The sequence below is a fragment of the Macaca nemestrina genome, chromosome 1 (assembly GCF_043159975.1).
Source record: "Macaca nemestrina isolate mMacNem1 chromosome 1, mMacNem.hap1, whole genome shotgun sequence".
In the NCBI taxonomy this organism is placed as follows: domain Eukaryota; kingdom Metazoa; phylum Chordata; class Mammalia; order Primates; family Cercopithecidae; genus Macaca; species Macaca nemestrina.
Genome location: NC_092125.1, coordinates 214939175 through 214961985, shown reverse-complemented (window position 1 = coordinate 214961985; position 22811 = coordinate 214939175). Strand labels below are relative to the sequence as shown.

Here is a 22811-nt window from a genome sequence, read left to right as displayed (position 1 = left end):
CCAAAAGCACCCCCTGGAACCTGTTGCAGACCTCATGGCTGCCGTGTCAGCAGCCTGTCTGGGGCTATGGCAGCGCCACTAGAAGCATCCCTGTGCAGACACCAGGAAAAGCTCTACCAGTGAAAACAAGATATGTTTGGGCTGGGGCCAACATCCTCTGAGGCCTTTGCAAGAAATAAAAAAATGCACGGCAGACAAAAATAAGCAAACACCTTGTAATGAGCTTTGGTGACTCCACCTTTGCAGGCCAGAGCAGCAGGCCTCGGGACGGCTTCTGAAGGCACCAGGTTCACTCTCACTGCCCTGAAGTGTGATGATGGACGTGCTGAGCCTCCCTGAGCCACACGAAGCAGCGAGGCCAGTCTCTGCGCAGCGGACCCCATGCCACCAGCTCACCTGGCTGCTCCCCACGCTCCCTCCCTGCTTCGCTGTCCGGATGAGGCTGCTCCACTTTATTCCTCACAAGGGGGTGATGTAACAGTGAACACAGACTCCTGAACACCTGAATCGGTCTCTCGAGACCAACAGAAAGTGACCAGCACAGACACACAGCGGGCGCAAGCCCGGGGCATTCCTAGTGTGAGGCAGAAGTGTGCCGAGACCAGGGTCTCCATCGTCCTCACCCGGGGCATGGGTGCCTCCTTCAGACTAAAACAAATTCACTAACAGTAAGAGAAGCTACTAGTTTCTACATGGCAGGCAGATTAGCTCGTGGAAACCTCAGCACCCTCCCGCCACAAAGATATTCCCATTTGACAGGTGAGGAGACTGTGGACACAGCAGCAGTGGAGCTGGGATCTGAACAAAGGAGTGAGTGCCTGGCCACACTTCAACCAGGCTGCTCCCCTCCCTGGAGCCATGCCAGTCCCTCAGAAGCCCGGTGTCCCCAGCACAAACACCAAAGTGTGCTCGTGCAAGCCAGCACATGCATGCTCTGGTCTGCCAGGGCTTCCAGCTGGGCCCTTGCCACAAATGCCTTTGTCTCTCCAGCTCAGTCCACGCACGACACTCATGCCCGCCTGTGGCTGTTCGGTCAGAGGCTCTGGGGAGGGATGTGAAATCCTGGCTGTGGAAGTCTACAGGAGCCCAGAGGCCACCCCCAGTCCCATACAATCTGGCCTGAGGAGTGAGCCACAGAAACTGGACATCCAGACAGAGGAGGCGACGTCAGTTGGCTGAGTGGCCCACAAAGAAAAAAGGAGACAGGCATGAGCGAGCCCTCCCTCCCACGAGGGGAGCCTTTTCCCGAAGTCTGGGGAGAGGCCCTCGGGAGTCCTGCTGCCCACGTGTGTAGGGGAGCAGGTCTGAGGTCTCCAGGAGCGGCAGCCACACTGGTCAGGACATAGCTTCGGAGGCACAAACCTGACAACTCCACAGCCCCTGGCTGGGAGCCCTTGGGTGAGTGGCTCTGGCTCATGGGCCCTTTCTTGAAGAGATTAGAAATAAGATACACTGGGTGCCTGGCATGTCGAGAGCAGCCACTCTCTTTATCCTGATCCTAAGTCTGCCCCAGGCCCTCTCTTAACATGACAACCCTGGAGAGAAGTCACCAAGGGATTCCCGATTCACAGCAGCATGAGAACGTCAAATGCTCCCCAGGCCTCTGTGGTCCAACAAGACCGTGCCCTACTCCACCAGCCTTCCTTCGGCCGAGGGCGTGGAAAGCTCTGGGTTCCACGTATCTTTGGGTTCCAGCTCTTAAGGCCAAAAAATTAAGAGCAAGGCATGGGCTTTGTTTTGGGAAAAATCAGAGCAATCAAACGTGGTGTCCCAACTTGCTGGCCAAGAATAGACAGGTTCCACTTAGCACTGACAACAGGCCTGGAGACAGCGATTCTGACACGAGTCTTCCCGGGCTGACGCCGGAAACGGCTGTGCATTCAAGGGAAACCATTTGGCCTGCACCACTGAGGAGGAGCTGATGCAGCAGGCTACACCTTCTTTTTCAATGTGTATTAAGTCATTTGTTTATTTCTCAAGATGTGCACACTCAAGTATGAAGTTGGCCGGGACAACTCATGGCTCCTAGGTATGTACAGGCCCTTTGATGGCTTGGGTTACAGACAACTTCATAGCTAGTGCACCACACACACGAGATAAAACAGGAAGCCTAAAAACCCCAAGCCACACCAAGAAAAATGAGAGAGGGGAGGGCGGGGTAACAATGCAGCATCCGCGGAGGGAACTCAACGCACAAGGAGGGAGAACAGAGGGTGGAAGGCAAGCCAGCTTCGTCTTCGCTGCTGCAGCTGCTGTGTGGTGGTCAAGGGACTGAGTTCAACAGGTCCTTCAGGAAGCTCTCTGGATCGGTGATTTCTGATAAAAGACCTGTAAAGCACAGCGGGCAGAGGTGTGTCAGGGGCAGGCGTGCAGCCCCCATTCCCCCTGAGTCACGGCTGCCGCTTCGAGCAGAGAACACGCTGCGGCCCGAAGCTCTGGCCTGGCTGCTCACTGGACAGCAGCATGACCGGGGAGGCAGTCATTGAGCAAAACCCTGTTCCGCAGCAGCAGTCCTGTTTCAGAAGCAGGCACTGCTGCTGGGGGTGAAGTGGAAGAGGCCACACCTGGCTCAGGGACACCCAGGGATGTGCAAATCCACTGACCCCCAGTGCAAAATGGAAGGTGGGTTCTGAAAGGAGAGGGCCTGCCGTCTACCATCTTCTCAAAGGGATCTGGGACCAGAGAAAGCCCTGCCCCTGAGGGCTGGGAGGAGCAGCGCAGGGTGGCAGGACCCCAGCTTCTTCTGAGCTCTGATCTGATGATGGGTCCTGGGCTCCTGAGCAGGTTGTCAAAGCTCAGGAGCTCCATTTCCTCAGCCATCAAACGGAGACAGGGAGAAGCCCTGCGGCCCCACCATGGGGGCTCAATGAGGCCCTTCATGTGCCTCACTCACAGAAGGTGCTCATGCTGCACGGAGGCCTTGGTGGCCCCACCCCTCTGTCACTGAGCAGGGGACAGGAGACGCCGGAGCCACATGTAAAACAGCCGTGGAGCTGCTAGCCCCAAAGGCCTGGCGGCATCCGAACTGAAGTCATTGCCCAAGCATCTGGGCTAATGGAAGACAGAGCGGCTCAGACTATCCCCGTTTGGCTTTGGAAGGTGTTTTTGTTCTCACATTTGAACAGGGTGTGTCTGTTGTTCTGAAATTTTCTAACAGCTTAAACAAAGTAATAAAGGGGTGCTGTCAAAACGTGACCTAGGAGTGGAACGCACAGAGGCTCGCTGCCCGGCAAGGGCTCTGGCTCTTCCCGGCTGCAGGCCAGGGGTGCTGCCAGCAGCTCAGGGCTGGTGTGGAGCCCGAGCCCAGGGGACCCTCCTTCCCCTGCCCACCTCCTCCTCCTCTCACTAGCTCCAACTTCCACAGTCACAGTGACACAGGCTCATGCAACAGGCACAGGGCCCAGCACTGAGGACTTTAGCAGCCCACCTGGTCCCAGGGCTGACTTTCTGGGAAGAACACGAGGCATGTGCTAAGGTATGATGCTGGTGAAACGTCTAGGTTGAAACAGAGCCAGTGGGAGCTGTAAAGAGGTGGTGGAGTTAACAAACACACGGAGGTGAGCAGTGCTAGCACAGGCCCACCCAGATGCGGAGGCAGGCACCAAGCCGACGAAGGCCATCCCAGCACAGAGCTTCCACTGAGGCCACTGCAAGGGGCAGCCAACGTGGAGGCACAGAGCTTTGTGGGAAAATCTGTCAGCTGGCTCCGAGCTGGGAAGAAAGAGGAATTCACACTGAGCAACCCTCCGGACCTGTAGTGGGTCTCATTCCCAGAGGATAACAAGATAGAGAAAACGTTAGCAGAGGCGTTCTCCTAAGAGTGGGATCTGGGGGCGATTGTTCTCCTTTAGACTTCACAAAATTCCCACGATGGGGCTGGGCGCGGTGGCTCAAGCCTGTAATCCCAGCACTTTGGGAGGCAGAGGCAGGTGGATCACGAGGTCAGGAGATCGAGACCATCCTGGCTAACATGGTGAAACCCTGTCTCTACTAAAAATACAAAAAACTAGCCGGGCAAGGTGGCGGGCGCCTGTAGTCCCAGCTACTCGGAGGCTGAGGCAGGAGAATGGCGTGAACCCGGGAGGCGGAGCTTGCGGTGAGCCGAGATCGCGCCACTGCACTCCAGCCTGGGCGACAGAGCGAGACTCCGTCTCAAAAAAAAAAAAAAAAATTCCCATAATGAACACCAGAACAAAGTGAAACAAGTTCACAAAAGAGTCAGCAGGTTTGGTGACCTGTGCTTTGGCTCTGGGGAGCTGACCTTTGTAGGGAGGGTGTTCTGATGGGGGCTGTAATGCCACGGCGCCCACAACCTGACAGGGCAGTGTCTCTTAACCCTAGGTGGATTTCCCAGGCACGGGCCAAGTCACCTCCCTCTGCTGTCACTTGGTGCTTGGTTATGAAATCCAAAACAATTCTAATGTGTTTGTTCGCAATTAGAATGATAAATTTGTTATACAAAGAATTTCAATTTTACTAGCAGTGGGATAAGGAATTGTCGGACCACAACCCCCACACCCACTGTTCAGAGGGGCCCTGCTCGGTCGCCCATGTCTCCCTCAACTGTGACCTAAGACGCGGGAGGAAGACAGCACATTGCAATTTGCGTGTGAATTCTCTGAACTGCCGTTAAAAAACAGACTCAAACAGGGACCCTACCACTTTCTAGCTATGTTCCCCTGGCCACTCATTTGATCTTCAGAGCCTCATTTACCCCATCTAGAAAATGGGGATAACCAAAGCTCCTGCTTCATATAGGGCTGCCGCGAGGGCTGAGATCATGTACAGTGAACAGACCATGCCTGGGAAAGAGGGAGTGCTCAGTACATGTTAGAGCTGCTGTTCTTATTATTGGTGACTTGCTATGTAGGCATCTTTCCCAGGGCTTTTGGTGGCAGCAGACAGGCTGGCCCATACTGCGTTTCCTCTGGTTGTGAAAATAAAGCTACGGCTGGCCCCACTGAGGAAGACGCGGGGCTTTGCTGCGGAGGATCTTTAAAAGAGAAAACCCTGACACTAACCGGCCACATCGAGGAACTCTGAGAAGGTCTCCACTGGCATGAACTCCTCCTGGAAGGTTTTCAGGGCTTTGTCGGCAGCTTCGTAGATGGGCATGTCGTTGTGGCGGATGTACTCAGCGAGAGAGCAGGACCAGCCTCCCTCTGTGTTACTGGTAGGCACCTTCTACGAGAATCAACAGGAGACAGAAAGGTGGGTGACTGCTGCCTCATCTTCCACCTCAAGTCAGTCAGGCCATTTCAACCCCTCAAAGGACGGCCCTCCCAACCTACACCAAAGCATACCAACACACACCCTAGAGCGCGTGTTTTGTCTCCAGGAACAACAAAATTTTATGTCATTCCTCTTAGGGCCCCCTTATTAGGCACTGAACCTACAGGTTCCAAGTGGCTGCATTCCTCCCCCATACACTTCCCATCCACATTCCCCAGAGCAAAGGGACTTGTCGACGTGCTTCCATGAGCTGTTTCATTCCAATGACGAAAGGAACCAACTCAAAAACTCAGATTCTCTCCGGAGAGGACTGTCCTGTTATAAGCTGGCTGCGGTAGGTCAGACTCACTCAGGGCAACAGAGCTTATCCCAATAGCGCGGCAAGAGCAGCAAAGAGAGACCCAGGAGGGAAGGTCTTCCTGCACAGTCGAGCCTGGAGCAGGCTCAGGAGCAGGTGACGGGAGTGATCTCAGCTACAAATGTGGGCCAGGTGCGGTGGCTCACACCTGTAATAGCAATACTTTGAGAGGCCAAGGCAGGTGGATCACTTGAAGTCAGGAGTTTGAGACCAGCCTGACCAACATGGAGAAACCCCGTCTCTACTAAAAATATAAAATTAGCCAGGCATGGTGGGAGGCGCCTGTAGTCCCAGTTACTTGGGAGGCTGAGGCAGGAGAATCACTTGAACCTGGGAGGCGGAGATTGCAGTGAGCTGAGATCACACCATTGCACTCCAGCCTGCGCAACAAGAGAAAACTCCGTCTCACAAAACAAAACAAATGTACCTCACAGACAAAGGCTCCAGGCTGCCAGTGCCAATCCCTCCCACAGCTGGGGTTGTTTGTTTCTAGGAACAAAGCGCCCCCAGGCCAGCGGAGGAGCAGCCACGTGGGTGCTGAGGCAGGGTCAGGGACAGAAGTGCACACATTTTACATTCTTGCCAAAACCCACTGGGCCTCTGACAGCCTCCTTACCTTAAACATGTTGTAAATGAGATCGACGAGGGCCCAAAAGAGAAGGGAAGAACGGTAAGCGGAATAGTCCTTCACTGCCTTATCTGTCAGCCTGCAAAAGAAAATCCAATTCCATCACATGAAGTCCCTAGGAGGACACTCACAAGGACAGAGCAAGGCATTCTGGGAGCAAGGAAGAGTCACAGTGGTCTATGCATCTTGGAGTTCCAGGGACTTGCCTTCTGCTTGGAAAAAAGCAGCTGTGGGCAAGAACCTCTGGAGCCCTGGGACCCAGAAGTTTATTGGTCATAAAAATGCTCCATGAAGCTGGGCGCAGTGGCTCAAGCCTGTAATCCCAGCACTTTGGGAGGCCGAGACAGGCGGATCACAAGGTCAGGAGATCGAGACCATCCTGGCTAACACGGTGAAACCCCGTCTCTACTAAAAAATACAAAAACCTAGCCGGGCGAGGTGGCGGGCGCCTGTAGTCCCAGCTACTCGGGAGGCTGAGGCAGGAGAATGGCGTGAACCCGGGAGGCGGAGCTTGCAGTGAGCTGAGATCCGGCCACTGCACTCCAGTCTGGGCGACAAAGCGAGACTCTGTCTCAACAACAACAACAAAAAAAATGCTCCATGAAATTCATCTGATTCTCTCAGTGCTCATCTTCCAGATCAGGGTAAAATGGAACCAGGGGAGACATCACCAGGGCAGACGTGGCAAACACAAGGCTACTGACTTAAAGAAAGGCAAAGGATTCCTATGTATCCCTTGTGTTTGGGCCCCCACAAACTCTTGGAATTTGATGGACCCTAATAAATGAGGTAGGAAACAAGGTTCTAATTCAGTCTTTACGCTCCCATTAGGAGAAATTTCTTAAAAGCCAGCAGACCCAAACCAGTCAAACACAGTAACTTGTCAAACTTGTGCTGTGTTAAACGGCAGCAAGCTGCTAGGAAGCTGGTGTTAAGCAATGGTAATGTCTAAGATGGAGCATGCAGCCACCCTGACATCACCTAAATCCTGGGATAATCCAAGTTGCTCACCACACCCCGTTGTTTCTAACCAGTATCGTTGCTACTTAATCTAATGATTCAGTTCAGGATTAAAGATCAGCCAGTTCCTTGGAATATGGGGGGTGGTGGTGGGGTCGTGGGGGGGTGGTGGTGGGGTCGTGGGGGGGTGGGGAACGCCTCTAACAACGTCCACTGCATTCTCAGCAGGCACTCTTGGTTTGAGGGATGATTACAGCAGGTAGAGCCAGTATGAAATACAGAAAGACCAGGCTCCCCTCGGCTGGAACACATCCCATGACTAAAGGGACATATATTAAATGTTTAGTATTAAAATGCATGGATATATAAAAGAATCATAAAAATAAGACAACATAGATGGTATTTATTATAGAAGCTAAAACTATATGGGCCTCAAGTGAAGGGCTGCCTAGCATGAGACAGGCCATCCACACCTGCATTCAATAAATAACCCACAAAAGACTAATAATAATAATGGGGACAATTCCCTCTCTACTAAAATATGCTTCCTGTGGCCTCCCTCTGCCCCAGTACCTTCCCGAGCCCCCACTTTCTCTCCTGCATACATGTGATGATGCTGCAGCCTAAAGTCCTAGAAGGTGGACCCGTGAACTAGGACAAGAATCCATTTCTCTGCAGTTCTTTACCCTGGCAGATAAGGTAACAGATCAAGTTCCGACAGATGCCTGAGAACGTCCCAGGTTTCTGTACTTGCAAGTTCCTGGCAGAGGAACTTTTTTTCTGAATGTCAAATGTGCAGAAGAGGCCAGCTTCTGCTGAGCTACATTTCTGTGTCTCTGCTACTACTCCTCACCCCATGACTTACAGGACTTAGGACAAAGACTGCCGCCAGTGAGGCTGCCCCAACGCCAGGATGATACCTCTAAACGCCCTTCCAGCCGTGGTCTCTTCCCAGTGGGTCTCCTCCCAGTATCGGGCAAACTCACAGTGCCTTTCCTAGTCTCCTTGATGAGTGCTGGGTTCACAGCCCCAGACCATGGCCATGTTTGGCCCTTTGCTGTGGCTGTTCTGCTTTGGTAAGCAGAAAGCTTGAGTGACCCTGCCCAACTTAATTATTTAAGGCCAATTAGTAAAGGTGACTAAACTGCTACAGAGAAAACAGCAACTCATGAATGTAGCTCACACTGGATTTCCTAATTAAGCTGTGACCAAATCAGCTTTTCCTTAACTGCCTGGGACAGTAATGAATGCTAGTCTCCTAACTGAGAGCAAAACAGCTCCTGTGGGTTCCGATTTCACACCCGCCATGGAGAGACTGTGCCCAATAAACGGCCGCTCTTTTGCATGGATGCAGCAAATGGATGCAGGCCAAGCCTGACTTCTCAACTTAGTATTCTCAAGATCTAACTTTTGATTTCCAGCAGTTAGTTAACTATTAATTCAGGCTCTTGGGAAATACTGGAAAGTGGTATGTTAGGAATGGGGGCAGGGGTTACCTAGGAATCTAACAAGACTTGCCCCTCCCACTCTCCAGTGACAATTTGGTACAGGCCAGATTCAACAGTACAGCTCCAACCTGGTCTCTCTGGGGGCATGAAGTGCCCACAGAGCAGAAATGCTTGATCAACTAGGGCTAATGGACATAAAGATACCAGGTGTGCCAATGAGGGCACACGCTATTTCCACTTGGCTTGTCTTTATCATGGCCCTAAAAGTTTCCCTCTGCTCCCTGGCTGGCCTACAAATGTGGACATGATCCCACGAATGCTGGGCTAAAGCAGTATCACAAAAATCACAAAACCGATCTTCCAGAAATGAAGCAGAGGCACATTTCACTCGAGGGACAGAAGCAAACTGCCAAACCCAAAGCCTGCTCTGTAGCTCCCCACGACAGGCAGAGACTGTGTGGGGCCACTGGCAGCCTGAGTGGTACCCATGGAGTCTCCCCTGCGCACAGCAATCCATGTGGGGCCTCAAAGAGATGCTGTGGTGGTTGTTTACAGCTGTTTCTCTCGATACCATCAGACCCAAATCACAGCCCATGGTCATAAATCAAAGACCACTTCCTTTCTGACACGCTCTTTCTTGGGGAGGTGTCCACATGTACAGGAGAGTGGTCTAGAAGAAGAAAGGTTCATGGACTGTGGGACGCATGGGATAGGAATGTAACCAAGAAGAGAGAGTGAAGACGAGTTTTTAATTATTAGAAAATACCCCATGTGGCCACACTGAAACTTTCCTGGCTTATGCCAATGCCAGCAAGATTTGGAAAACCTGATTACTGTTCTCAGCCCTGGCAGCTCCGATCGTCTCATTGGTTGTACCACCCAGTGCCTGGCTGCCTTCCTCTCCAATATTTTCTACAGTAGGTAAGCCTGCCTCTACCTTTGTAGTAGCTGAACATAAAACCTGGAAATGATCAGGCAACCTCCAGCTATCAGCTTAGACTCTTGACATGACAGACTGAGAAGGGAGAAGAGCTGGTGTCCACTGCCGCAGTCACAAAGCATGCCTCCACCTAGCACATGCGTACCGCTAAGCAGCTTTTCAAAACTGATTATGGGAAATAGTGAGCAGCAGCTTCCCGAAGCAGGTACTGACCTGGTGGCTCCACCTGGAGCCACTGCCCGGGCCTGTGAGGTCACCAGCAGCCTCCGCAAGATTTCCACACGTGTGGCTCTCCACTGCTCAGGGGACAGGATGTGAAGGGCCAGGACCGTGAAATAGTGGGGCCCGTCCACTTCAAAGGCACTCTCCACCCACTTCTCCTTGGGCTGTTCGAGAAAGCCTTGGAGGTTCTTCTCTTCTCGGGAAGTTGCTCGGGTTCTAGAAGAAAACGGGCACGATAAAATAAGAGCAGGGTGGAAGCAGGACCCGGCAGCAAGAGCAGGAAGAATTTGCTCAATTTGTCATTGTCTTGTGACATTTGCTGAACGCTTGGATGACTGAACACCCCCCACCCATCCTTGACTACTCCTCCCACTCCCTCTGACAATCCATGATCCATGCCCTTCTTCCCCTTCCAGGCCTTTCTTTGTGGCATCTTCCCTTCTTCCCTGGCCCCCGCTTCTAGCTCCCACCCCAGCTCTGACACAATTCCAAGCAACTACTGGCTTCTGAGCACCATGTATCAGGGACATTCACAATCCCGCCAACATGGAACTGTGCTAGTAACTCCAGAGACCCAGAAAAGTGAAGTGACTTGCCCAGTCACCAAGCTAGTGAGTAATGGGGTCAAAACATGAATCAAGATTCCCTAGCGGGTCCACAGCCTGACTCCCCCTTGCTCCACATAGTCTTGTTATGTTTACATAGTTTGCACTAAATTTGCATGTGGTTCCTTTCCTAGGCTCCCTCTTCCGGTTTGTCTTCTTATGATCTAGGTCCTCCCGCCTTCGTGAGAACAGTCTCTCCCAGATGAGCGCGGCTTCTTGTCCTCATGTGTCCTAAGTTGCAATGATGATGATGATGACCACAGCAAACTCAGTGCCAGGCACTGCTCTAAGTGCTTTATGGGGATTACTTCACTGGGTATTCACAAGAACGCTATGGGACAGGTGCCACCACTATCCCAATTTTAAAGAAACAGAAAACTGCAGTACGCAGGAGGTAAGGATTCTGCCAAAGTCTCACATCGTGGAAAGAACTGGGCTCTGAAGCCAGGAAGCCTGTCCATCTTAACCCTGCCTCCTTCCCCATGCTGAAGCTTTGACATTTGACGGAGTCAGCACTGAGAGGTGACTTAAGTCCTTCCTGATGACATGCTTCTGGGTACACTCTCTCCTTAGAATCTGAATGGTGCTCTCATGCCGTGAATGCTTGATGCCCTATCCTAACCCCATGGGGCACTGGTGGGGAGAAGTGGGGATAAACACAACACTAGAACCCAAGTTACCAGGTCTATAGTTGACACTGGCACAGATGCTGGACTCTGGGAAAGCAGGAGGAGAGGGTGCAAGGACACCCTGCCTGCTTCTGCTGCCTGCAGATGGGCATGGATGCGTACACTCAACTTGATCTTCCAGCCCTGTAAGGAATCCGAGGCTTCTGGCTGCTGCAGGACCTGCTCAGGCTCTGGTCTGGCTTACAGTGGCCATGCTGTGACATACTTGCTTCCATACACATATATTCCACCAAACGCACTCACCCCGCTGTGACCAAGCGCCCACCAATGTCAATTGGATAGCTGTCAATTGGGAAGCAGTCTGTGGCCAAGAAGCAAGGCCTCTCTGTGAAGCTTCTGGGTCAGCCTCGGGCTGACCAAAGTAACTGTGAGAGAGCCAATTCCCTTTCCAATGAAGGGACCTGAGAATTACAAATGTCTGGCTTTTCAGAAGTATACTGACACCTAGTTACCCAGGGCTCTGTCCAGGGCCCCAGGACCACTGAGAAGGAGCGACATTTGGACAGTGGGAAGGTCTGTGCCATCAGTGCTGCCGGGTGCTGCTCCTGCCAGTCTAAGCAGTTCAGCAGATGATGTAATGTACTGATGTCAACCTGCCCCTGCATGTTTTAACAATGAAGCCTGTGGTCTCGAGGTCAGCCTTTTATCTCACAAGGAAACGGGAGGGAAGGAAAAAATAACATTGTTGAAGAGAAAGAACCAGAGAAGACAAGAGATGGACTGTCCTGTTGCCTAAACTGTGCTGCAGCTACCCGGGGTGAGCTATACACAACCTTTCAACAGGGAACTGTAAGCCTCTTGCTAGGAGATGGGGCCTACAAGCATGAAACAGTGAATTAAATGGAAGAGCTAAAGGATAGTCAATCTCCTAATTTTTTTTTTCTTTGAGACATGGTCTTGCTCTTGCTCATGGTCTCGCACAGGCTGGAGTGCAGTGGTGTGATCACGACTCGCTTCAGCCTCAACCTCCTTGGCTCAAGCCATCCTCTCACCTCAGCCTCCCGAATAGCTGGGACTACAGGTGTGTGTCTGGCTAATTTAAAACAATTTGTTTTTTAATAAGACAGAGTCTTACTATGTTGCCTAGGCTGGGCTCAGCACCTTGGCCTCCCAAAGTGCTGGGATGACAGGCGCGAGCCACCGTGCCTGGCCTAAGAGCTTCTTTAAAATTATATTTCCAGGTACCAACCTAACTGTCCCATAATGTGCATATGGATAAAACTACCAATCTCTTTTTTTTCCTGGCTGCCTTCCTTGTCGGTTGACTTTCCCAGATAATCTTGAACATTCCCTTTCCCTTCACACTTGCCAGAAGCATTACCCAGTGTAGAGAAAACAGGGATAACAAATCCAGTTTTCCATTTATGAACTGGTCCTTAGCTTTGCTGCATCCCCTTGATGGGAAACCATCACCTGTAACAAACCATATGCCCTTGACTAATGATGTGGGTGCAGCTCCAACCTGTGGCCTCCCCCTATTCAAGAGAACAGTCTGGAAAGTAGAAGTAGCAGCTGCATCGAAGTAGAGGCTTCAGTGGCCTGACTTTTCCCATTTTCTGCTCCCCTATGAGCTGAAGGTCAGTCCAAGGATGTGGTCTTTGGGCTGCCCATGGTGGGAGACAGGGCAGTTTGGGGGAAGGAAGTTCCCTTTATTGCTTTTTCTGCGTGGCCCTAAAAGAACGCAGATGAGGATCCCCACCTCGGCAAAAAGGCTGCCTCAGGCCAGACACTTGCTCTGGAACTAGCAAGAAAGGCTATGAAGAAGCTGAGGGATCTCGGGCAGAGGGATGCAGGGTAGGTGTGCGAGATGCCGCCCCTGGGACACAGGGTACTGACGTGTTCAGGACGTAAAGCACAGTGTGAATGATGTACGGGATCAGGTGGATGTTGCTCTCCCGGCCGCCCCCGCCGGTGTCTGCGCTGAACGACTGCTCCATGGCGAAGCGCAGGAAGAGCAGTTTGATGTCGTGGATGTTGAGCTGGTACGTGGGCTCCCGCTGGCCTGTGCATTCCTGGAGGTAAGTGTTGTGTCTAGAGGGGAAGCAGAACAAACAATGAAATGGAAGTAGTTCCTGGGGAAAACCCAGTTTGGGAGATGGAGCCTCCTTCCAATACTCCCGGGCCTGATAGCTGCAAAGGTTTGCAAATGGAGACAAGAATAAAAGGGAAAGTTGAGGCCAAGGCTGGGGCCAGCAGGATGACAAGGCCATAGGACATTTTCATTTCTGCAGTGACTGAATGTGACACTCTCCAAGTTTTGATGAGAGCCCACCACTCCTGGGGGCCCATTTCTTAATGGACCAATGTTGTAGGACATACCGTGGCTGCAAGTGAAGTACATTTTGGAGGAAGAAATGTAGAACTCATCCATTCTGACTGACAAAGTGATCTGTCCATAAGAATGAGCTCTTCAATCTCCAAACAAAGGCATTTTTTCCCCTTTGTCAATACACGTTCCCATCTATCTGGGCTATGCCTCTTATTAATTGGGTGACCTCGAGCAAGTTGCTCAAACTCTGCATCTCACCTGTACAATGTATACAAGAATACATGCCTGGCCGGGAGGGGGCGCTCATACCTGTAATCCCAGCGCTTTGAAAGGCCGAGGCAGGTGGATCACCTGAGGTCAAGAGTTCGAGACCAGCCTGGCCAACATGGCAAAACCCTGTCTCTACTAAAACAAAAATTAGCTGGGTGGCCAGGCGCGGTGGCTCAAGCCTGTAATCCCAGCACTTTGGGAGGCCAAGACGGGTGGATCACGAGGTCAGGAGATCGAGACCATCCTGGCTAACATGGTGAAACCCCGTCTCTACTAAAAAATACAAAAAACTAGCCCGGCAAGGTGGCGGGCACCTGTAGTCCCAGCTACTCGGGAGGCTGAGGCAGGAGAATGGCGTGAACCTGGGAGGTGGAGCTTGTGGTGAGCTGAGATCTGGCCACTGCACTCCAGCCTGGGCGACAGAGCAAGACGCCCGTCTCAAAAAAAAAAAAAAAAATTAGCTGGGCGTGGTGGCAGGCACCTGTAATTCCAGGTACTTGGGAGGCTGAGGCAGGAGAATCGTTTTAACCTGGGGGGCGGAGGCTGCAGTGAGCCAAGATCACGCCATTGCACTCCAGCCTCAGTGACAAGAGCAAAACTCTGTCTCAAAACAAAAGAACACAGGTTAAGCATTTCAACATGCTGCCCGCTATCACTGTCAGCTGCCTGTTTTATTGACAGGCATGGTTTTATCTCTAAGCTTTAAAACAGGACTTGGGGTGGGGCACCACTCCACAAGGCATCAGCAAGACATGAGGACCTCACAGATGCTTTAGCTATTCTTATCCGAGTTTTCAGGACCAGGGAGGCCTTCTAAGGAGCCCAGCATCCCCTCTGCCACTAAGCCAGTTTCATTATTTAAACCTCAGAGCCACACGCTGTAGAAGTGAACTCAAATTCTGGCCTCAAGGACCAAGTCAGGGTCCTACATCTTATCTTATGTCATAAGATAAGCAAAGGCATAGTGAAGACCCAGAAATTTCATCTGGGGCCCGGTAAGCTGAGGGTGCTGGTTCCTCCCACCCTGTGGCAGGCCATGTCAGGTCACCCCTTGAGTAAGCCTCCATCCCCCACCCTGTCTGCTCTGGACAGTTCCCCAGTCACCAGACAGACATGGATTCCCAAAGCAGGTAACAGGAAATGGTGTCACCAGGGATTGGGTTGATAGCAGGTCTTGTTCCATCCCCTGCAAATCCCCTCCATCCCACCATGGAAAAATACTCAACACTCACCTTGCCAAGCAAGTGGCAAAAGCTGATTCAGGGACGTGAGGCCCCCAGACTGGAAGGAGCCCATTGCACTTGGTGTTGGCATTCTGCAGGGCGGCACTTTCCCACTCTTCCCGGCCTCTAGCCAACCTGGATAGGGAGGAGAGCAGGGACAAGCGACTGCTGGAATTAAGGTGGCCACCAGGCACCTGGGCGGGGGTGGGGGTGGGGGCGTGCCAACACTAAGAAGTCAGTCAGCCCGGGCTCCTGACCCTGCGAAGAGAATTTGCCATTTGTAGCCTCAATGTGGTACATGCTGGCTTTGCTGACTGCGGTAGGCAGGGCTGCTCTCACCAGCCTTGGGCCCAGGCCAAAGCATATTTTCCTATCATTCAAATAACTGCTTGGGGACCTATATGGTGTCAGGCAGAACACCCTACTCCCCAGACCCTAAGGAGCAGATTTAAAACCACGAGGATGGCAGTCCCACCCACTCCAGGCCCACAGGCAGGCCTACTGAAGGAGCCTTCCCGCAAGAGCCAGGGCCTACCTGACAGCAGCCAGGTGGCAGTCGTAGTGCACAATGTTGAAGTGGGACACGGTGCTGTAGCCCTGCTGTTTCCGGGGCTTATTCTCCATCTCCTCCAAGGCTACCCGCTTCGTGAAGGTATAAATGCCCAGGACCTTTGTGGGCTGCAAAGATGACAACATAAGGAGAGGAGAGGAGAAACTCCAAGTCAGGCTCAGGGGAAGCAGAGCAGAGGGGAACTGTCGCCCTTCTTGGACAATGCCTTGGGGTTCATGTTGCTCTCACTAGGGAAGTTCAGAAGAGCAGATGAGGCCAGTTCCTCAGTCTGTTGGTGAAGCACTTGGCTGGGCGCAGCCCTAGTGAAATGAGGATTATGGGAGCAACCAGTAAGAAGGGGATGCGGTGCAGATGTAGAGGCAGACACATTAGCAAGCCTCGGCCATCTTTCTCTACTTTGTGCTTCATCTGTCTGAAAATGCAGAAGTGACTTCTCGATATTCCCTTGCTTTTCAAAACCTGCCAGGCAGCTCTGAGGAACCTGCACTATACAGAACTAACGAGCCCTGTGGTCCAGGCACCTGCCCTTCCACAGCCTGTGTTCTGAGCAGTAAGTTCAAGCTGGAGAGAAGAGGCCACCTTTGAGCCTTCAGGAGAGCCAGCAGGTCACTGGCTGCTCTGCTCCTTTCAGGTGGAATCTAGTTTGGATAAGCCAAGAAAGTTCTAATTTTCTCCCCAGTTATTCTGAATGGAGGCAGCATGTCGTGTTTTTAAAAGCCCAGGTCTGGAGTCTGAGAAGCCTAGGCTGGAATTCTGGCTCTGCCATGTGACCTTTGTTTGCTTAACCACAAGCTGAGACTTTTTACAGGTTTAAATAAAATTATCCAGTTTACACAAAGCTCTGAGCATGAGGCCTCACATACAGGAAGAATACAATCAGTAGCATTTGTCATGATGATGATGATAAAGATAACAAAGTCTAAAGTTCGGATGAGTTTGCCTTCCTGCCTCTAAAGAGGACAGCTGGTCCTTTTGTTAATCTCCTAAGATGCAGGCCTTGACCTTGCCTAGCTAAGAACAAAATGGCCTGGAGAGGAGGGGGATGCTACCTAGAACAAGGGGCCAGGCTGGTCCCTCAGGACCGACCGCAGCCCAGCAGCTGTACCTGGAACTTATATCCCTCCCTGCAGATGCAGCACGTGAGGCCAGGCTCCTCGATCAGCTCTTCCATCTGCTTCAGGAGTGCCGTCTTGGTCACGACCTGGCCCTTTTCATTTGTCTGTAGGGGAACCCCAGCGGCATGTCAAGGGGGATTTCCATACACCCTCTCCCACCCTAGCCTGGGGATGCTCAGGAACAGGGCTAACTTTCTACCTCCACTAAAAGGACAGGTGCATGAAAAGAAAGCCCTTGAGCTGTCTTCTAATGAGGATAAAGACCCAGGCCCTTCTGCTATTCTCTCTTCCTACAGGAGCCACTGAAGCAAAGGAAATCATCCAGCTGGAGCCCTGGCAAGGTGCCACCTGCCATCAGAAAAGCCCCCTTTCTTCGTGCCAGCATCTTTGTGCCAGCAATGCCAAGTCTCAGCTTCCAGGGGCTGTCACACTGATTCATTCACTGTTCCCACATGAGCTTTTCAACTGCTGACACTCAAGTCTGTGCTTTGGAGAAGGAGCTTGTAGGACTCTGCTTCCTCCAAGGTGGGACAGTTAGAAGAGCACAGAGCCCTTTGTGTCAACCACTGATTAGTTATGTGCCTTGGCCTATTTACTTCACCTCTCAGTTTCAGTTACTTCATCTGGAAAATGGGTATAACAATATCTACCTCCTAGAACAACTTGAGGGCTTAAATAAGTCCTCAATAAACAATGGCTCTTATCACCGGCTTACTGTTCTGGTAAACTTCGTAAGTCACTTACTCCGAGTCTCATCTGTATGATAGAACAATAGCAGTCCCACCTCTGAGAGGGTCGACCACACCTAGTTCCTTCCTCCTCCTCTGTCCAGCCTTCTCTTTCCCCATGGCCAACCCCAGGGCTGTCCCATGGCCACCTCCTCATCAAAGTGTGGGCAGAAACATGGGGACTCCAGGAGGTGGCTTTACCGTCATGCCCAGGGTGCCCAGGGCCTTCTGCCTCATCGCCATGGCCATGCGCTTCTTCTCTGCCCGGGTCTCCCTGCGGGCTGCGTCAATCTTCTTGTTTACGTCAGGGTGTTCCCGCAGGGCTTCCAGCAGGTTCTCTGCCAGGGTCCCAATGCCCTCATCACTGGACACCTGCTCCAGCTTATGTAGGTTCGAGATGGAATCAGTTCCAATCAGAATCTGCCAATAAGAGACCAGAGAGACTCATGCCTCCAATTACGTAGACAAACCTTCTTCCCGGGAGCTCAAAGGTTTAGAAACTCAACCACTGTGCACGACCTCATGTCACCCGCTCAGCTGCAATCACGTCCTTTGATTCCACACTTCGACAGACAGACAAATGGAAGAGGGTTTGGCTCTGCTACTGCCTCTGACCAGTTCCTATGCTCTAAGCTCAGTGTTTCCATCTATAAAATGGGGATAATGCAAGGGTTGCTGTGATGACTGAAAACTAGATAACATATGCAAAGCATCCATCACAGAGGATGTGGAAAGGGGTCAGGAGAAGATTCCCTTATTCTGGTAAGACAAGCAGCAGCACCTGACGAGTCCTAAATGGTGAACTCACCAGCCAAAGCAGGCGCTGGATGTTCTCATAAGGACCTGCCTAAGTTATCCACCTGGGAGCCCCTGGGTCCACCAAACCTAGGAGCACAGTTCTCTCAGGCTAGGGATACTAGAGGTGCAATGACTACAAGCAGGTATGGACATTAAAAACTTAAACCACAAAAAAGATATTAACAAGAAACCTCTGTGCCTGAAAAAGCTGGAAGTCACTACATATAGGGCCACGCAATAAACAGGGGTGGAGAACATCAGAAGGCTAAAGGCAGGTGTAGTTGGAAAAAGCGCTCCAGGTGAGCTCACTGAGAAATATCACCACATCCCTGAAATCCTCACCACCGTGTCACAAGTGACTTGACAGCAATTACTACATATGAGATGACAGGCTGAAAACAACACAGCCAGTAGATCACTCAGCAGCTCATAAATCTGTTCTCACAGTAAGTCTGCTTCCAATATCTGTGTCTCAGCAAAATTACCTATTCCCTCATGTCTCATGCTCCTAAATGCTAAGCCCATATTTCAACTCGTACTGAGCTTTTCCACAGGTTTCCCAAACTCAACATTCTGGCTGTTTACTGTGTGTGCATGCTTGCACATGTTTTTGGTGCTGGGAAAACAAAGACCTTGCCCTCATTTAACTTACATTCTAGTTATTAATAGGACAGACCGTACATTCATAGCATAGTCTAATGAACTCTCCTCCACCTTACTTGCAAACCTCTGATCTTCTCCATCTCAGTGGCACCACCATTCACCTCATCACTCAGTCCAGAAACTGAGCAGGGTTCTTTTTTTTTGAGACGGAGTCTCACTCTGTCGCCCAGGTTGCAGTGCAATGGTGTGATCTCGGTTCACTGCAAGCTCCGCCTCCTGGGTTCACGCCATTCTCCTGCCTCAGCCTCCTGAGTAGCTGGGACTACAGGCACGACCAACACGTCCAGCTAATCTTTGTATTTTTAATAGAGACGGGGTTTCACCATGTTAGGCAGGATGGTCTCGATCACCGAGCAGGGTTCTTGATTCATCCAGCTTCTTCGCTTCTCACATTCAGTCACTCTCCAAATCCCATTTATTCTTCCTCCCAGCTCAATCTCTGTTGAATCTATCCGTGAGCTAGTTCAGGCCACCATTTCTCTCACTTCAATTACAATAAAAGCCTGTCAACTGTTCTTCCTACCTCGAATCTCACCTCCTTTGAATCCACTCTCTAAAATACGGCCGGGGCACTGCCCTTAAGAGAAAACCCATACTCCTCTTCCAGGAGAAAGAACATGCCTTGGCCCTGCTCGGGTCTCCATCGGCAGCTCTCGCCATGCCTCGCCTCCCACTGCAGCTGCTTTCAATTCTTGGAAGGCTTTAAGCGCTCTTTGGCCTCTGAGCCTTTGCAGGTGCCATGCCCTCTACTTAACACTCCTCTTTCCTTAGGCCCCAGCCCCTTCCACACTGCGTCTATCTCACTGTTTAGTTATTACTCTGTATTTGGCTGTATCTTCCACCAGACAGTAAGCTCCCAACAGGCACAGACGGCGACTGTCTCCTCAGTCTAACACAGGACCAGCTACACAACAATATATGTTGAAAGAAAAATGAATGGCCATAGCATAAATGCCAAGTATCTAACTAGATAAAGCCTTATTCTAAAGAAAGTAATTCAATTTTGTAACTAAGAATAAGCCTGGAAGGCCAGGCACAATGGCTCATGCCTGTAATCCCAGCACTTTGGGAGGCTGAGGCGAGTGGATCACCTGAGGTCAGGAGTTGGAGACTAGCTTGGCCAACATGGTGAAACCCCAGCTCTACTAAAAATACAAAAAAATTGGCCAGGTATGGTGGCAGGTGCCTGTAGTCCCAGCTACTGGGGAGACTGAGACAGGAGAATCGCTTGAACCCGGGAGGCGGAGGTTGCAGTGAGCCAAGATCGTGCCACTGCACTCCAGCCTGGGCGACAACAGGAAAACTCCATCTCAAAAAAAAAAAAAAAAAGAAGAAGAAGAAGAAGAAGAAGAAGAATAAGCCTGGAAATCAGCTGACTTTGAGTTCCAAACTCATTGTGTTGCCTTTGGCCGAATCACAACCGTGTTCTTTGATTTATCCATATACAAAATAGAGATGTTACAAGGATATGGAAAACAATACATGTGCAATTCCTATGCAGGAAAAAGTATCTCCACAAATATATACTAATTATGACTCCACTGAGTTGAACAAAAGTTTAGAAAAGGAATTTCAGTGAGACACAGTGAAGAAACTTTCCCGTACTCAAGTTGCCATGTTTTTGGAATGAATTACCAGAACAGACGACCAAATGAGACAGTGGAACTATTTTCAATGCAGAACACTACAAATAGAAAGAAATGCAATGCTGAGGACTCTCAAAAGTCAGCATTAAAAAACAAACAATCCAGTTAGAAATTGGGCAAAAGACATGAACAGACATTTCACTGAAGATAAACAGGGCACATGAAAAGACATTCAACATCATGAACCACTAGGAAAACATGGAACCAGACGGAATCACTGCACATCTACCAAACAGCTCAAACTAAAAATAATCACCAAATGCTGGCTAAGACGCAGAGAAACTGGAGCAGCCATACATTTTCAGGGAAATGTAAAATGCTGTAGCTACTCTAGAGAACAGTTTGGCAGCTTCTTATAAACAAAATACTTAACTACTATACAACCCAGTAACTGCACTCTTGGGCATTTATCCCAGAAAAATGAAAACTTATATTCACACAAAAACCTGCACACAAGTGTTCATGGCAGCTTTATAAATAACAGCCAAAAACTGGCAACAATCCAGGTGTCCTTTAATGGGTGAACAGTTAAACAAATCTGGATGAAACTCCAGAAAATCATGCTGCGAAAAAAAAGAGACAATCCTAAAAGGTTATACATACTGTACAACTGCATTTCTACAACATTCTTGAAATAACAAAGTTACAGAAATGAAGAACAGATCGGTGGGTGCCAGGGGCATGTGGCAGGGGAGTCGGGAAGATGGATGTGGCTACGAAAGGCCAACAAGAGGGACCCTTGTGCTGATGAACTGCCCTGCGTCCTGACGGCACCGATGTCTACATCCTGATTGTGGTGTGTGTTCCGGTTCCACATGTTACCATTGGGGGAGAGTGGGAAAAGGACCCATACGATTTCTCTGTATTGTTTCTTAACAACTGCATGTGAATTTATAATAATCTCCAAATTAAAACTTCAATTTAAAAAAAAACCCAGTCCTGGCCATCTATCCAGGGCCAGTTAGGATAGGATTTGTGAAAGGTTAACGCTCAGCCCCGTGGGGTGAAATCAGGAATGAGCTGCGGAGTGGAATGGGTGGGCCTAAGAACAAGGTGTTCGGCTGCTTGAGGCAGAGAAAATAGAGGTGATGGTAATGTAAGTGTCCTAGTGACTGTGGCCAGACACCCAAGTGTTTTACTCTCTGGTCAGCCAATCCCTCACAGTTCAACAGCTGCACAGCTGACCCATTAGACAGTGAAGCCCCACTTAAGAATGAGTAAATCACAAATACAGCTTACTTGTCTCAGCACACAGAGAGATGAAGCAGATGACTTCTGAGGCTCACTTCTACTCTAGGAGTCTCATATATTAGGGTAAGTCATGTCTCAAGGTGAACTAGGGTGGTTATACTTGCACACCTGTACCCTCACACTACCTGTCCTGGCTACCCACCTGGGTGGCAGGGTGCTGCATGGCCAGGCCCCGAAGCAGCCTCAGGATAAACGGCAAGGCTGGGCGAGACAAAAACTTTTTCCAGATGTCAGCATCCAAACTGCAAAGCAAAGGAAGGCTTATCAGCAGGTCAGGGAAGCAAAGGCTACCTAGAAACCAGTTGTTGACTCTGGCTTATTTAAACCCCCAGAGAGTGTTTAATCGGGACCCTCTCCGAGTGTCATGAAGAATCACATAGAACCACCCAGCTCAGCTGAAGAGCCAGAAAGAAGTGAGTACTCTAAGTAGAAACCAAAAAGTTGCCATCCTTTTCCCGTAAGCCCCAAGGACTCTGCAGTGGTTGACTGGTCTGGTCACCCACATAGTTTCCAGAAGGGGTTGGGAGGCCCCAAGGAGGACAAGGAGCATACGTGAAGCTTTACACCAAGATGCTGATGGAGAAGGAAAAGGAAAGGGCAAGGGGGAGGCAAAGCAGCCCTGCTGCAGGAGGGCTTCATACTTCTTGGCGCTAGGGATGTGCTTTTTCATGTAGTCAAGTGCATTCTGGGTGATCCCCTTCTGGAGAATCAGATCCTTCAGCTGGTGCCCATTGCTGTTGTTCTTGATGCCAGCAGCTATTTTACAGAAGCAGTCCAGGAAGACTTTATCATCGCCACTGTGATCTTCATCATACCTAGGAGAAAAGAACAAAGAGTTTGAGGGTATGAAAGGCAGGACAAAACCCAATCATGTCACCCTCTTGGTTAACAACTGTCAACAGCCTAGAGAAGATCAAGGCTAAGTTCCCTAATGTGACACAAAGTCCTATCTGCCCTGGCTCCCGCCACTCTCCCTGTTACCTGCTATGTCTCCCACACTCACGGCCTTCTCTCGCACTCACATAGACGCGCACGTGGCTCCATCTCGTCATATTCCTCCTATCTCACCAACCACTTTGCCTTCTCTGCCTAGCCAACTGCTACTCTAACATAGTACTAACTATTCACTTCCCAACTAGACTGAGCTCCTTAAAAGCCAAAACGAGGACACAAAAATCTAATAGAAATTCTAATA

The 22811-nt window shown here is 50.6% G+C and overlaps 1 protein-coding gene across 7 annotated transcripts in view; it reads right to left on the bottom strand.

Annotated features, from left to right (window-relative positions):
- Positions 1-1507: 1507 nt before the first annotated feature.
- The window catches only part of LOC105483121 (ubiquitin protein ligase E3 component n-recognin 4), a 140140-nt gene continuing 118836 nt past the window's right edge, over positions 1508-22811 (bottom strand). For 3 of the 7 annotated variants that reach the window (XM_011743790.3, XM_071099422.1, XM_071099421.1), the window contains 11 exons: positions 22258-22431; positions 21759-21858; positions 17460-17678; positions 16521-16634; positions 15380-15522; positions 14854-14979; positions 12919-13113; positions 9780-10004; positions 6207-6297; positions 5022-5184; positions 1509-2328 (listed from right to left, as the gene is read on the bottom strand). In XM_011743790.3, the coding sequence (XP_011742092.2) occupies positions 2264-2328; positions 5022-5184; positions 6207-6297; positions 9780-10004; positions 12919-13113; positions 14854-14979; positions 15380-15522; positions 16521-16634; positions 17460-17678; positions 21759-21858; positions 22258-22431 (1615 nt within the window). In that variant the 3' untranslated portion in view covers positions 1509-2263. Of the gene's footprint in view, positions 2329-5021; positions 5185-6206; positions 6298-9779; positions 10005-12918; positions 13114-14853; positions 14980-15379; positions 15523-16520; positions 16635-17459; positions 17679-21758; positions 21859-22257; positions 22432-22811 lie in introns of all 7 variants that reach the window. The other 4 variants (XM_071099420.1, XM_071099424.1, XM_011743789.3 and 1 more) reach the window with 3 other exon arrangements.